The sequence below is a fragment of the Halichoeres trimaculatus genome, unplaced genomic scaffold (assembly GCF_033239565.1).
Source record: "Halichoeres trimaculatus isolate MK-OKI-2021-1 unplaced genomic scaffold, fHalTri1.1 fHalTri1_scaffold_9, whole genome shotgun sequence".
Classification (NCBI taxonomy): domain Eukaryota; kingdom Metazoa; phylum Chordata; class Actinopteri; order Labriformes; family Labridae; genus Halichoeres; species Halichoeres trimaculatus.
In genome coordinates, this window is record NW_027437188.1 from 38,002,318 (window position 1) to 38,017,761 (window position 15,444).

At 46.4% G+C, this 15,444-nt stretch overlaps 1 protein-coding gene across 3 annotated transcripts; it reads left to right on the forward strand.

Moving 5' to 3' along the window:
- Positions 1–39: 39 nt before the first annotated feature.
- On the forward strand, positions 40–5,454 carry LOC141797732 (rhomboid-related protein 4-like). Of its 3 annotated transcripts, none has more exons than XM_074679384.1 (10): positions 40–163; positions 293–353; positions 410–592; positions 1,031–1,175; positions 1,358–1,652; positions 1,732–1,864; positions 2,288–2,376; positions 2,945–3,001; positions 4,212–4,361; positions 4,449–5,454. In XM_074679384.1, the coding sequence occupies exons 4-10, from the start codon at positions 1,032–1,034 to the stop codon at positions 4,568–4,570; spliced, it is 990 nt and encodes a 329-aa protein (XP_074535485.1). In that variant the 5' UTR covers positions 40–163; positions 293–353; positions 410–592; position 1,031; the 3' UTR covers positions 4,571–5,454. The 3 variants fall into 3 exon arrangements, with proteins under 3 accessions (XP_074535485.1, XP_074535486.1, XP_074535487.1); XM_074679385.1 differs by having other exon boundaries at positions 438–592; XM_074679386.1 differs by lacking the exon at positions 40–163 and having other exon boundaries at positions 170–353; positions 438–592.
- The last annotated feature ends 9,990 nt before the right edge of the window (positions 5,455–15,444 follow it).

The window sequence follows — 15,444 nt, forward strand, 5'->3', positions numbered from 1 at the left end:
AGCTAGCTTTAGCATGTAAAGTGCTAGCTACGGCTAGCTGTCTCATTCATACATACAGTCTATGGTGTCATTACTCAGAGGGTGACCTACAGTCACGTGTTACTTATTTGTGCTCGAGGAACAATTACTTTCAAACTACTGTTGAACATACACCGGAAGCTGAGTTAAGATATTCTTTTGAGATACAAAGTTATGACTTAGTATTTATTTATAAATTCTTAATTTGATTCTGGATCATGACTACTCTTTAACTGCTGTATTTTCTTTCTTTCTCTCTTTGTCTTTTAATCAGTCAGTGAGAAACAGCAGCTCTGACCCACAGTCTTGATGGAGTCCAGGAGTTTATCCACCAGGTTAATGGACCAGGAGTTTATCCACCAGGTTAATGGATCAGGAGTTTATCCACCAGGTTAATGGACCAGGAGTTTATCCACCAGGTTAATGGACCAGGAGTTTATCCACCAGGTTAATGGACTCTTTAGGTTTTGGTTTCATTGCTTGTTTTCCTCAGTGAGTCATCTCAGATTCACTGAGGAAGTTTTCCAGCTCCACCCCGTCATTCTGCACAACACAAAGCCAGCTTCACCACCAGGTAAGACTGATCAGCCTCCGTTTGGAGTGTGTAAATATCAAGCTTTGTTTAACCATGTACCTAGCCAGGCCTTTATTCATTATCAATATTCATTCTTTTCAAACAGTTTTATTTAGTGGGGCTTTATAAGAATGACCCATGAATGATTGAGGAAGATGAGTTGAAGCTCGGTGCACCACTCTTTCTTTCAGGAAGTTATTTTCAGTTTTCATTTAGAGAATAAAATGGGCATTAAAGTTGTCCCCCTAAGTCTAACTTTTTCTTAAGGTCATGTATAATTGATGTATGAAAAACTTAAAAGTACAAACTTTATAATTTAAACTAGCACTATTGTACAGAAAAAATGTGGGCAGCCTGTCGACCAGCCGGAGCACGTACACTTATAATACTGATAAGAAGATAAAGTGTCAAACCAGGACTTTTTCATCTGTTTCTCAGCATGCAGAGAGGTTTCCAGCTGGGTCTGTTTCTCCTGGGGATTCAGCTTTTCCAGGAGGGACTTGGCAATATCCCAGCAGTCACCATGGCTGTCCTGGCTTTTAACGTGTACTTGTACATGTTCCCGGCGGCTCCTTTACTGAAGGTAATTCATTATTAGGAGCATCTCTACTGCCGCTAACCCCGAGTTTTGAAGGATGATACAGAAAGATAGCAAATATGTGCATTTCTGAATTCATTTACTTTGTTTTCATACTGAAGATGCAAATTCTCACTAGAGATGCACTAACAAGCCATTCAGAGTCATTGTTACTTCATCTTTTATAGGCTTGTGTAAACCTTAAACTAGTCTACACACATAGAGAGTGGCGTCGCCTCCTCCTGTCTCCTCTGCACCACGTTGATGATTGGCACCTTTACTTCAACATGGCATCCTTCGTTTGGAAAGGGATCAGGCTGGAGTGCCGTATGGGTGGCGGCTGGTTCTTCTACCTGCTGTGTGTCTTCTCTGTGCTAACAGGGTTGGTGTACCTGCTGCTGCAGGCGTGGCTGACTCAGCTCATGGAAGACCCACAAGATCCACTTGTGTTTTTGACACACGAGTGTGCTGTGGGCTTCTCAGGTATGACTTAACATCTTCATCCTTTTAATCAAATCCATCCCTGAGATTTTGTTTCTAATCTCTAAAAACGTGTCTTTAGGTGTCCTGTTTGGTTTGAAGGTGGTCAATAACCATTACGACCCAGGTGGTGTAACCTATATATGGCACATTCGTGTACCCAACCGCTTTGCTAGCTGGGTGGAGCTGGTGCTGATCTACTTGGTTGCTCCAGGGTGAGACATTTACAGAACTAATAACTAGTTTCAGAAAGGTTCCTTCACAGCTGTGGATTTGAACCAGGAACTGCTCAGAAGCAACACAATCAATCACTTATTTTAAAGCTTGTGTGAGGAACTGTCAGTTTCTTAGTGCCCCCTGTGGTCAAAGCAGTATTTTTATCTCTTTGCTGATTTGACTTAAACAGTGTCTGGTTTACATCTGTGGGTCATTCAGAGGCGTCAGTATTAATTCCAGTCTGTATCACGATGAATTACAACCTCCTAGCAGGAACTAAACGTGGATAAATAGATGTGAGTGTGCAAATGAAATGTTATATTTAATTCATGAATGATTTAGTCATATAATTTCCCCTGAGTCAGTTTAATCAAAACTACAATAACAGTGTGTAATCTGTGTTTCTCATTGCTCTACCCCAGGACCTCTTTGATTGGCCACCTTTCAGGTATTCTTGTGGGCTTGCTGTACACTGTGGGTCCACTGGAGGGAGTCATGAAGATGTGTGCAGGTCTGAATATGTTTGTCTTAAAAGTGTCTGTTTGTATAATGTTTCTTATTTCTAAATTATTGTCAGATCAATTCAGTTGATGTTTCCTCATTTTATGTAAAGTTATGATTTTCTGTTTTAGTCTATTTTTTAGTTAATTTACACTTCATGAACATGGACACTTATGAACACTTGACCAGCACTCTTTGTTACAGAACCGGATTTTGCTGTTCCTTGTTGTTATTATCTGTCTTTAACACATGTGTAGACTGGCACTAAGCTGGACAGATGTTATGTTTGAAAACCAACAGGTTGTGCTGCTTTAGATTCCAGTTTCTGCATGCCTCACATAGCTTCCCCAGAGCTTGGCATGGAGCTTAATGATGTGGTGCTTGTGATAGATAGCAGGCCAGAAAAACCCAGAAAGTTTTACAAAGACACAAACCTGTCTTCAGCGTTGGGAGTGAAGGACATGATGTTATTTTTTTCTGGGAGTTGTTATGGTGAAAATGTTAATGGGAACGTGCAATAAGCCTGAATGATTAAAGTCCTGCCAATTATAATTATGTTCACTTCTTTTCTCCATCAGACCTGGTGTCGTCTGACCAAAATCCGAGAAACTCGAGCGCTTACTTCAACTCTTCAGGTACAAAATAATTTTTCATCATGAATAAAAGTTTGGCCCTAGATAAGCCCCTTGTTGTAGCTCTTCCTCTCCTGTCTTCTATCTAACTTCTTGCTACAGATTTTGCTGTTTTTGCTTGGTTTAAAGTTTTAGGGCAGTGTAGAATAGTACAAAAAAAGAAGAGGTTAAAATAAAATGTAGTTAATTAAAAATTCAGAGTCACTGCAGCAGTACAGGAAAGTGAAATAATTAAAGAATATATAACCGACCCAAATATAAGTGTTAACTATTAAAAATGTCCGTTAGAGATGACAGTTCTGCCATCGTTCTCCGTCAGCCTCCACCTCCACAGGGTGTTGGACTGAGCTGGACTTCTTCAGTCTGTTCAGTCTCACCTTCCTGTATCCTGTCCACTCACAGCAGTGAAGGGTGCGTTGGTGTAGTCACTACCTGGAGCTTGCATGTACGGAGCCGGGGTTTGTTGATGTGGTAGGACTGACTGGGTTTGGTTGTTAATCGAGGTTTTCTACAGATGGATGTGACGGGCAGAGGGAGCTGGTAGGACCGGGTTTGCTTCAGGACGCTAGAGCTCAAACAGGAGTCAATCAGTTTCTGTTCTGCACTGTTTCTGTATGTTACCTCCACTGAAGGGCCGTCAAAGTCTGAAATTTATCAATACTAAATGTGGTCACTGGCGCGGTTGATCCGAATCTGAGTTTCTATGACTCAGGGTTTGTGCTGGTCCATGAAAAGTCTTAGGAAGTCTTATTAGTGAGGATGAATGTTGGTGAAAGTTGAACTACGTTATTCTACATGTGTGAAAAAAAAAACTTGCACTTGATGGTTGCACCTGCAGCCAAATAACTGGTAGCACTATGTTTTACTAACCCAGGTTTTTCTTTCTGCTTACATTCTTGTTTGTCTTTTTTGTGGCTATGGACAAAAGCATCTGCTAAATGAAACTGTGGAACCGCAGAAGGCTTTAAATTGAGACAAATCTGAGATACCTCTGAATGCATTTCCAAGTCATTGCTTCATTTCTCTCTTTGTGGATCTGCTTGATCACAAAACTAATACAGGACAGGGTGAGCTTACAGCAGCTTTTTGTGTAAACGTTCCCAAAAGTTGATGTGAGGACATGATAAGTAAAAAGGTGAACATTTAATAAAATATTGCATCAGGATAAAAAGTGTCTTAATCTCTATCTACTTGTGTTTAAATCTGCGTTCAGGCTACAGTGGGACCAGACGAGAGTATCATCAGCAGCCAGACCCTCGAACATATTCACCACAGTCATCAGCTCACAGAGAAACTGATATTTCAGGGATGACAGAAGAGGAGCAAATAGATATGGCGATCAGAAAAAGTCTGAATGATCTAGGTAAGAGTGAGAATAACAAATGCAAGAGTACAAGAGCGAAGTGAAGCCTAAACAGCACAAACCAGGCTTGATTTTTTTATTTCTCAGGAAAATCCACACAAAGAGATTTTCAGCTCTCCAGCGAAGAGCAGCGGAGACTCGAGGAGCTCAGGATCAACAGACTAAGGAGGTTTGAAGGAGTTTCCGACCAAAGGAGGAGAAGATTGTGATGAGAGAGTGAGGAGACATTTTCAGACTGTTATATCAGCAGTTTTTACATGGGTTGTTTTCTTCTGGATCTTGTTGGATTTCCTTTTTCAAATCTTTTTTTTTTTCAAATTTAATTTCATCTCACTGAATCACAAAGGAAAAACAGAACTGTTTTCTTGCTGGGGAACTTGAGTGCTCCAGAAATAGACCCGTAATCTAATTCTTGTCCCTGGAGGAGAGCAGCCAGGAGCCCAGCTGGTGGGGTGCTGCAGGGTCAGAAGATAACCAGTGCTCCAAGAAAGCTAGCTCCAACTCAGAGGGTGACCCACATTTACAAGATACTCTGTTATGATGGCATCCTTTTTCTTTTGTTGCCATTTTATACAAAGAGTTCCCTCTGTGGCCACATGAGGTCAGCAAAGCCATCCTGCTAGCGCACAGAGAGAGAGGGATACACACACACACACACAGATTGATGTCAGTGTTTGTGAGCGTTTATGAAGTGTACCACGCTGAAGCCCACCTCTCCAAAGGTGCCAAAGAGAAGTGAGTCTTGTGGTCTCGCTGGTCAAACAAAACGGACTTTGAAGAGTGCATGAAGAGTTCAAATAGCCGGTGTGACCGCGCTTAAAGACTGCTGCCAGCCAGACGTCCGTCTGTGACGGTCTGTGAGTGACTTTGGAAAGGGGAGGAGCTCAGCACGTGCAGCTTACACACACACACACACACACTCACACATTCCCAGTCACAAGTGAGAAAACACAATCCTGCCTCTACATGTCATTAATTTGATGGCTTGCTGCACTCTCATGGAGAAAATCAATGGCACAGTTTTTACCTAGGTGTGATCTCATGGATGCCAAGTGATGTTTTGTGTTTGTGCATTGTTTTTTTTTTCTAAAACTGCAGTATCAATATGTATTATGATGCAGACAAAATTAAATAAATATTTTTTTTTTTCAACATGCAGGTCTTGTGGTTTTTTACTGGTTTCTGAAACAAAACTGACTTTGATGTACATGCTGAAATAACAGAAGATGCTTTGTTCTTTTGTCTAAGATCAAGTAACTAAGGAAGGTGAACAAACCTCTGGCACTGTTTATAAACATGTTTTTTCAAGTGCAGACAGTGTTAGGTCGTAGAGAAGCCTGGTAGCTCCCAGATAAATTTTTTTCTCCCAAGATGACAAGAAGGTTGTATTCACTACATCAAGCACTAGTAAAAGTGCAGTATTTAGACAGTTAAGATCAGGGATCTTAAACTCATGGCATGGAGGGCCAAGATGCTGCAGGTTTTCTTTCCAACCAAAACCTCCAGCTGATTTCACTGATTAGGCCCTGCTCTCTGCTTAAAGGTGTCCAGGTTGATATAAGACAGTTCCTAAGGAGTCCAGTGAGGTTGCAGGTTTGCTGGAACAAACATTGTGTGACGTCTCCTCCAGTTCCTGAACCCCTTGATTGTCTTCAGGCTGTTCTTTGTCCAACAATCCAACAATCCAGCGCTGGACCAATGTAAAATACAATAAATCTGTCTAATATAACATTCTTTTTATATAATTTTACTACTAAAAAAACTAAACTCAAACAACTTTCCATTTTTCCTAAATTAAGTTACACTTGCACTTTACTTAATTATTTTTATTTGTATATATCTAGCTTAACCCTGACCTTAAACTTGAGCTTAAACCCCCAAGGAACCCTAATAATCCAGTTCAGACATTATGGAGAGGGTTAGGGTTAGGGTCAGGGTTATGGTTAGGGTTAGGTTAGGGTAGAAAAGAGTAGCACGATAACTCCCCCCACACCCGTCCAACGACTGGGGTGGTTGACATGGGGAGTCAGAGGCAATGCACTGGCCGGCGCCTGTAGGCTAAACTCTCCGGTCATGTTTGGTTCTGTTACTTGCCCTTACATGTCACCCTTGTGGGTTTTAGGTTTCTTGGCATCCGATATCCTGGTAGGTTTAGAGGGTGGTCGGCTTTCAAATCGGGGTTCAGGAGCATGACAGGGGCCGGTGCTGACCGTGAGCAGCTAATGGGTTTTAAAACAAAGTCCGCAAGGCCGGAGGCTGGCTTTGAGCTGGGCTCTGGAATGTTAAAAACCTATTTTTCTTAAAAATGGCGTCATCCTACCAGGGGCGCGGCGTTCCAATGGGACGGGCTAATTGGTGTAGTCCGCGGAGGGGGCTTAAGTTTGGGCTCCCCGGGACCCGGTGGAGAGCAAGGCACAGGTATGGGGTGGGGTCCCCAGGACACGATGGAGAGCAAGGTGCGAGTTTTGAGTCGGTGTACCTGGAGCGAGCGGTGATCCGGCGTGGGTTCGGCTTAGGGTCCAGCTTAGGGCTAGATTAAAGTGAACCCAGGTTAGGGTTAGGTTTAGACCTGGGGTTTGGATTAGGGTTAGGGTTAGGGTTAGGCTCAGGGTAAGGGTTAGGTTGGGTTAGGTTTGGGTTAAGGTAAGGGTTAGGTTTAGGTTAGGGTTAGGCTTAGGTTAGGTTTAGGGTTAGGGTTAGGGTTAGGGTTAGGGTTAGGGTTAGGGGTTAGGGTTAGGGTTAGGGTTAGGGTTAGGGTTAGGGTTAGTTAGGGTTAGGTTAGGGTTAGGGTTAGGGTTAGGGTTAGGGTTAGGGTTAGGGTTAGGGTTAGGGTTAGTTAGGGTTAGGGTTAGGGTTAGGGTTAGGGTTAGGGTTAGGGTTAGGGTTAGGGTTAGGGTAGGGTTAGGGTTAGGGTTAGGGTTAGGGTTAGGGTTAGGGTTAGGGTTAGGGTTAGGTTAGGGTTAGGGTTAGGGTTAGGTTAGGGTTAGGGTTAGGGTTAGGGTTAGGGTTAGGGTTAGGGTTAGGGTAGGGTTAGGGTTAGGGTTAGGGTTAGGGTTAGGGTTAGGGTTAGGGTTAGGTTAGGTTAGGGTTAGGGTTAGGGTTAGGGTTAGGGTTAGGGTTAGGGTTAGGTTAGGGTTAGGGTTAGGGTTAGGGTTAGGGTTAGGGTTAGGTTAGGGTTAGGGTTAGGGTTAGGGTTAGGGTTAGGTTAGGGTTAGGGTTAGGGTTAGGTTAGGGTTAGGTTAGGGTTAGGGTTAGGGTTAGGGTTAGGTTAGGGTTAGGGTTAGGGTTAGGGTTAGGGTTAGGGTTAGGGTTAGGGTTAGGGTTAGGGTTAGGGTTAGGGTTAGGGTTAGGGTTAGGGTTAGGGTTAGGGTTAGGGTTAGGGTTAGGGTTAGGGTTAGGGTTAGGGTTAGGGTTAGGGTTAGGGTTAGGGTTAGGGTTAGGGTTAGGGTTAGGGTTAGGGTTAGGGTTAGGGTTAGGGTTAGGGTTAGGGTTAGGGTTAGGGTTAGGGTTAGGGTTAGGGTTAGGGTTAGGGTTAGGGTTAGGGTTAGGGTTAGGGTTAGGGTTAGGGTTAGGGTTAGGGTTAGGGTTAGGGTTAGGGTTAGGGTTAGGGTTAGGGTTAGGGTTAGGGTTAGGGTTAGGGTTAGGGTTAGGGTTAGGGTTAGGGTTAGGGTTAGGGTTAGGGTTAGGGTTAGGGTTAGGGTTAGGGTTAGGGTTAGGGTTAGGGTTAGGGTTAGGGTTAGGGTTAGGGTTAGGGTTAGGGTTAGGGTTAGGGTTAGGGTTAGGGTTAGGGTTAGGGTTAGGGTTAGGGTTAGGGTTAGGGTTAGGGTTAGGGTTAGGGTTAGGGTTAGGGTTAGGGTTAGGGTTAGGGTTAGGGTTAGGGTTAGGGTTAGGGTTAGGGTTAGGGTTAGGGTTAGGGTTAGGGTTAGGGTTAGGGTTAGGGTTAGGGTTAGGGTTAGGGTTAGGGTTAGGGTTAGGGTTAGGGTTAGGGTTAGGGTTAGGGTTAGGGTTAGGGTTAGGGTTAGGGTTAGGGTTAGGGTTAGGGTTAGGGTTAGGGTTAGGGTTAGGGTTAGGGTTAGGGTTAGGGTTAGGGTTAGGGTTAGGGTTAGGGTTAGGGTTAGGGTTAGGGTTAGGGTTAGGGTTAGGGTTAGGGTTAGGGTTAGGGTTAGGGTTAGGGTTAGGGTTAGGGTTAGGGTTAGGGTTAGGGTTAGGGTTAGGGTTAGGGTTAGGGTTAGGGTTAGGGTTAGGGTTAGGGTTAGGGTTAGGGTTAGGGTTAGGGTTAGGGTTAGGGTTAGGGTTAGGGTTAGGGTTAGGGTTAGGGTTAGGGTTAGGGTTAGGGTTAGGGTTAGGGTTAGGGTTAGGGTTAGGGTTAGGGTTAGGGTTAGGGTTAGGGTTAGGGTTAGGGTTAGGGTTAGGGTTAGGGTTAGGGTTAGGGTTAGGGTTAGGGTTAGGGTTAGGGTTAGGGTTAGGGTTAGGGTTAGGGTTAGGGTTAGGGTTAGGGTTAGGGTTAGGGTTAGGGTTAGGGTTAGGGTTAGGGTTAGGGTTAGGGTTAGGGTTAGGGTTAGGGTTAGGGTTAGGGTTAGGGTTAGGGTTAGGGTTAGGGTTAGGGTTAGGGTTAGGGTTAGGGTTAGGGTTAGGGTTAGGGTTAGGGTTAGGGTTAGGGTTAGGGTTAGGGTTAGGGTTAGGGTTAGGGTTAGGGTTAGGGTTAGGGTTAGGGTTAGGGTTAGGGTTAGGGTTAGGGTTAGGGTTAGGGTTAGGGTTAGGGTTAGGGTTAGGGTTAGGGTTAGGGTTAGGGTTAGGGTTAGGGTTAGGGTTAGGGTTAGGGTTAGGGTTAGGGTTAGGGTTAGGGTTAGGGTTAGGGTTAGGGTTAGGGTTAGGGTTAGGGTTAGGGTTAGGGTTAGGGTTAGGGTTAGGGTTAGGGTTAGGGTTAGGGTTAGGGTTAGGGTTAGGGTTAGGGTTAGGGTTAGGGTTAGGGTTAGGGTTAGGGTTAGGGTTAGGGTTAGGGTTAGGGTTAGGGTTAGGGTTAGGGTTAGGGTTAGGGTTAGGGTTAGGGTTAGGGTTAGGGTTAGGGTTAGGGTTAGGGTTAGGGTTAGGGTTAGGGTTAGGGTTAGGGTTAGGGTTAGGGTTAGGGTTAGGGTTAGGGTTAGGGTTAGGGTTAGGGTTAGGGTTAGGGTTAGGGTTAGGGTTAGGGTTAGGGTTAGGGTTAGGGTTAGGGTTAGGGTTAGGGTTAGGGTTAGGGTTAGGGTTAGGGTTAGGGTTAGGGTTAGGGTTAGGGTTAGGGTTAGGGTTAGGGTTAGGGTTAGGGTTAGGGTTAGGGTTAGGGTTAGGGTTAGGGTTAGGGTTAGGGTTAGGGTTAGGGTTAGGGTTAGGGTTAGGGTTAGGGTTAGGGTTAGGGTTAGGGTTAGGGTTAGGGTTAGGGTTAGGGTTAGGGTTAGGGTTAGGGTTAGGGTTAGGGTTAGGGTTAGGGTTAGGGTTAGGGTTAGGGTTAGGGTTAGGGTTAGGGTTAGGGTTAGGGTTAGGGTTAGGGTTAGGGTTAGGGTTAGGGTTAGGGTTAGGGTTAGGGTTAGGGTTAGGGTTAGGGTTAGGGTTAGGGTTAGGGTTAGGGTTAGGGTTAGGGTTAGGGTTAGGGTTAGGGTTAGGGTTAGGGTTAGGGTTAGGGTTAGGGTTAGGGTTAGGGTTAGGGTTAGGGTTAGGGTTAGGGTTAGGGTTAGGGTTAGGGTTAGGGTTAGGGTTAGGGTTAGGGTTAGGGTTAGGGTTAGGGTTAGGGTTAGGGTTAGGGTTAGGGTTAGGGTTAGGGTTAGGGTTAGGGTTAGGGTTAGGGTTAGGGTTAGGGTTAGGGTTAGGGTTAGGGTTAGGGTTAGGGTTAGGGTTAGGGTTAGGGTTAGGGTTAGGGTTAGGGTTAGGGTTAGGGTTAGGGTTAGGGTTAGGGTTAGGGTTAGGGTTAGGGTTAGGGTTAGGGTTAGGGTTAGGGTTAGGGTTAGGGTTAGGGTTAGGGTTAGGGTTAGGGTTAGGGTTAGGGTTAGGGTTAGGGTTAGGGTTAGGGTTAGGGTTAGGGTTAGGGTTAGGGTTAGGGTTAGGGTTAGGGTTAGGGTTAGGGTTAGGGTTAGGGTTAGGGTTAGGGTTAGGGTTAGGGTTAGGGTTAGGGTTAGGGTTAGGGTTAGGGTTAGGGTTAGGGTTAGGGTTAGGGTTAGGGTTAGGGTTAGGGTTAGGGTTAGGGTTAGGGTTAGGGTTAGGGTTAGGGTTAGGGTTAGGGTTAGGGTTAGGGTTAGGGTTAGGGTTAGGGTTAGGGTTAGGGTTAGGGTTAGGGTTAGGGTTAGGGTTAGGGTTAGGGTTAGGGTTAGGGTTAGGGTTAGGGTTAGGGTTAGGGTTAGGGTTAGGGTTAGGGTTAGGGTTAGGGTTAGGGTTAGGGTTAGGGTTAGGGTTAGGGTTAGGGTTAGGGTTAGGGTTAGGGTTAGGGTTAGGGTTAGGGTTAGGGTTAGGGTTAGGGTTAGGGTTAGGGTTAGGGTTAGGGTTAGGGTTAGGGTTAGGGTTAGGGTTAGGGTTAGGGTTAGGGTTAGGGTTAGGGTTAGGGTTAGGGTTAGGGTTAGGGTTAGGGTTAGGGTTAGGGTTAGGGTTAGGGTTAGGGTTAGGGTTAGGGTTAGGGTTAGGGTTAGGGTTAGGGTTAGGGTTAGGGTTAGGGTTAGGGTTAGGGTTAGGGTTAGGGTTAGGGTTAGGGTTAGGGTTAGGGTTAGGGTTAGGGTTAGGGTTAGGGTTAGGGTTAGGGTTAGGGTTAGGGTTAGGGTTAGGGTTAGGGTTAGGGTTAGGGTTAGGGTTAGGGTTAGGGTTAGGGTTAGGGTTAGGGTTAGGGTTAGGGTTAGGGTTAGGGTTAGGGTTAGGGTTAGGGTTAGGGTTAGGGTTAGGGTTAGGGTTAGGGTTAGGGTTAGGGTTAGGGTTAGGGTTAGGGTTAGGGTTAGGGTTAGGGTTAGGGTTAGGGTTAGGGTTAGGGTTAGGGTTAGGGTTAGGGTTAGGGTTAGGGTTAGGGTTAGGGTTAGGGTTAGGGTTAGGGTTAGGGTTAGGGTTAGGGTTAGGGTTAGGGTTAGGGTTAGGGTTAGGGTTAGGGTTAGGGTTAGGGTTAGGGTTAGGGTTAGGGTTAGGGTTAGGGTTAGGGTTAGGGTTAGGGTTAGGGTTAGGGTTAGGGTTAGGGTTAGGGTTAGGGTTAGGGTTAGGGTTAGGGTTAGGGTTAGGGTTAGGGTTAGGGTTAGGGTTAGGGTTAGGGTTAGGGTTAGGGTTAGGGTTAGGGTTAGGGTTAGGGTTAGGGTTAGGGTTAGGGTTAGGGTTAGGGTTAGGGTTAGGGTTAGGGTTAGGGTTAGGGTTAGGGTTAGGGTTAGGGTTAGGGTTAGGGTTAGGGTTAGGGTTAGGGTTAGGGTTAGGGTTAGGGTTAGGGTTAGGGTTAGGGTTAGGGTTAGGGTTAGGGTTAGGGTTAGGGTTAGGGTTAGGGTTAGGGTTAGGGTTAGGGTTAGGGTTAGGGTTAGGGTTAGGGTTAGGGTTAGGGTTAGGGTTAGGGTTAGGGTTAGGGTTAGGGTTAGGGTTAGGGTTAGGGTTAGGGTTAGGGTTAGGGTTAGGGTTAGGGTTAGGGTTAGGGTTAGGGTTAGGGTTAGGGTTAGGGTTAGGGTTAGGGTTAGGGTTAGGGTTAGGGTTAGGGTTAGGGTTAGGGTTAGGGTTAGGGTTAGGGTTAGGGTTAGGGTTAGGGTTAGGGTTAGGGTTAGGGTTAGGGTTAGGGTTAGGGTTAGGGTTAGGGTTAGGGTTAGGGTTAGGGTTAGGGTTAGGGTTAGGGTTAGGGTTAGGGTTAGGGTTAGGGTTAGGGTTAGGGTTAGGGTTAGGGTTAGGGTTAGGGTTAGGGTTAGGGTTAGGGTTAGGGTTAGGGTTAGGGTTAGGGTTAGGGTTAGGGTTAGGGTTAGGGTTAGGGTTAGGGTTAGGGTTAGGGTTAGGGTTAGGGTTAGGGTTAGGGTTAGGGTTAGGGTTAGGGTTAGGGTTAGGGTTAGGGTTAGGGTTAGGGTTAGGGTTAGGGTTAGGGTTAGGGTTAGGGTTAGGGTTAGGGTTAGGGTTAGGGTTAGGGTTAGGGTTAGGGTTAGGGTTAGGGTTAGGGTTAGGGTTAGGGTTAGGGTTAGGGTTAGGGTTAGGGTTAGGGTTAGGGTTAGGGTTAGGGTTAGGGTTAGGGTTAGGGTTAGGGTTAGGGTTAGGGTTAGGGTTAGGGTTAGGGTTAGGGTTAGGGTTAGGGTTAGGGTTAGGGTTAGGGTTAGGGTTAGGGTTAGGGTTAGGGTTAGGGTTAGGGTTAGGGTTAGGGTTAGGGTTAGGGTTAGGGTTAGGGTTAGGGTTAGGGTTAGGGTTAGGGTTAGGGTTAGGGTTAGGGTTAGGGTTAGGGTTAGGGTTAGGGTTAGGGTTAGGGTTAGGGTTAGGGTTAGGGTTAGGGTTAGGGTTAGGGTTAGGGTTAGGGTTAGGGTTAGGGTTAGGGTTAGGGTTAGGGTTAGGGTTAGGGTTAGGGTTAGGGTTAGGGTTAGGGTTAGGGTTAGGGTTAGGGTTAGGGTTAGGGTTAGGGTTAGGGTTAGGGTTAGGGTTAGGGTTAGGGTTAGGGTTAGGGTTAGGGTTAGGGTTAGGGTTAGGGTTAGGGTTAGGGTTAGGGTTAGGGTTAGGGTTAGGGTTAGGGTTAGGGTTAGGGTTAGGGTTAGGGTTAGGGTTAGGGTTAGGGTTAGGGTTAGGGTTAGGGTTAGGGTTAGGGTTAGGGTTAGGGTTAGGGTTAGGGTTAGGGTTAGGGTTAGGGTTAGGGTTAGGGTTAGGGTTAGGGTTAGGGTTAGGGTTAGGGTTAGGGTTAGGGTTAGGGTTAGGGTTAGGGTTAGGGTTAGGGTTAGGGTTAGGGTTAGGGTTAGGGTTAGGGTTAGGGTTAGGGTTAGGGTTAGGGTTAGGGTTAGGGTTAGGGTTAGGGTTAGGGTTAGGGTTAGGGTTAGGGTTAGGGTTAGGGTTAGGGTTAGGGTTAGGGTTAGGGTTAGGGTTAGGGTTAGGGTTAGGGTTAGGGTTAGGGTTAGGGTTAGGGTTAGGGTTAGGGTTAGGGTTAGGGTTAGGGTTAGGGTTAGGGTTAGGGTTAGGGTTAGGGTTAGGGTTAGGGTTAGGGTTAGGGTTAGGGTTAGGGTTAGGGTTAGGGTTAGGGTTAGGGTTAGGGTTAGGGTTAGGGTTAGGGTTAGGGTTAGGGTTAGGGTTAGGGTTAGGGTTAGGGTTAGGGTTAGGGTTAGGGTTAGGGTTAGGGTTAGGGTTAGGGTTAGGGTTAGGGTTAGGGTTAGGGTTAGGGTTAGGGTTAGGGTTAGGGTTAGGGTTAGGGTTAGGGTTAGGGTTAGGGTTAGGGTTAGGGTTAGGGTTAGGGTTAGGGTTAGGGTTAGGGTTAGGGTTAGGGTTAGGGTTAGGGTTAGGGTTAGGGTTAGGGTTAGGGTTAGGGTTAGGGTTAGGGTTAGGGTTAGGGTTAGGGTTAGGGTTAGGGTTAGGGTTAGGGTTAGGGTTAGGGTTAGGGTTAGGGTTAGGGTTAGGGTTAGGGTTAGGGTTAGGGTTAGGGTTAGGGTTAGGGTTAGGGTTAGGGTTAGGGTTAGGGTTAGGGTTAGGGTTAGGGTTAGGGTTAGGGTTAGGGTTAGGGTTAGGGTTAGGGTTAGGGTTAGGGTTAGGGTTAGGGTTAGGGTTAGGGTTAGGGTTAGGGTTAGGGTTAGGGTTAGGGTTAGGGTTAGGGTTAGGGTTAGGGTTAGGGTTAGGGTTAGGGTTAGGGTTAGGGTTAGGGTTAGGGTTAGGGTTAGGGTTAGGGTTAGGGTTAGGGTTAGGGTTAGGGTTAGGGTTAGGGTTAGGGTTAGGGTTAGGGTTAGGGTTAGGGTTAGGGTTAGGGTTAGGGTTAGGGTTAGGGTTAGGGTTAGGGTTAGGGTTAGGGTTAGGGTTAGGGTTAGGGTTAGGGTTAGGGTTAGGGTTAGGGTTAGGGTTAGGGTTAGGGTTAGGGTTAGGGTTAGGGTTAGGGTTAGGGTTAGGGTTAGGGTTAGGGTTAGGGTTAGGGTTAGGGTTAGGGTTAGGGTTAGGGTTAGGGTTAGGGTTAGGGTTAGGGTTAGGGTTAGGGTTAGGGTTAGGGTTAGGGTTAGGGTTAGGGTTAGGGTTAGGGTTAGGGTTAGGGTTAGGGTTAGGGTTAGGGTTAGGGTTAGGGTTAGGGTTAGGGTTAGGGTTAGGGTTAGGGTTAGGGTTAGGGTTAGGGTTAGGGTTAGGGTTAGGGTTAGGGTTAGGGTTAGGGTTAGGGTTAGGGTTAGGGTTAGGGTTAGGGTTAGGGTTAGGGTTAGGGTTAGGGTTAGGGTTAGGGTTAGGGTTAGGGTTAGGGTTAGGGTTAGGGTTAGGGTTAGGGTTAGGGTTAGGGTTAGGGTTAGGGTTAGGGTTAGGGTTAGGGTTAGGGTTAGGGTTAGGGTTAGGGTTAGGGTTAGGGTTAGGGTTAGGGTTAGGGTTAGGGTTAGGGTTAGGGTTAGGGTTAGGGTTAGGGTTAGGGTTAGGGTTAGGGTTAGGGTTAGGGTTAGGGTTAGGGTTAGGGTTAGGGTTAGGGTTAGGGTTAGGGTTAGGGTTAGGGTTAGGGTTAGGGTTAGGGTTAGGGTTAGGGTTAGGGTTAGGGTTAGGGTTAGGGTTAGGGTTAGGGTTAGGGTTAGGGTTAGGGTTAGGGTTAGGGTTAGGGTTAGGGTTAGGGTTAGGGTTAGGGTTAGGGTTAGGGTTAGGGTTAGGGTTAGGGTTAGGGTTAGGGTTAGGGTTAGGGTTAGGGTTAGGGTTAGGGTTAGGGTTAGGGTTAGGGTTAGGGTTAGGGTTAGGGTTAGGGTTAGGGTTAGGGTTAGGGTTAGGGGTTAGGGTTAGGGTTAGGGTTAGGGTTAGAGGTTAGGGTGGTTAGGGTTAGGGTTAGGGTTAGTGTATAGGGTTAGGGGTTAGGGTTAGGGTTAGAGGTTAGGGTTAGGGTTAGGGTTAGGGTTAGGTTAGGGTTCGGGTTAGGGTTAGGGGTTAGGGTTAGGGTTAGTAGGGTTAGGGTTAGTGGTTAGGGTTAGGGTTAGGGTTAGTGAAG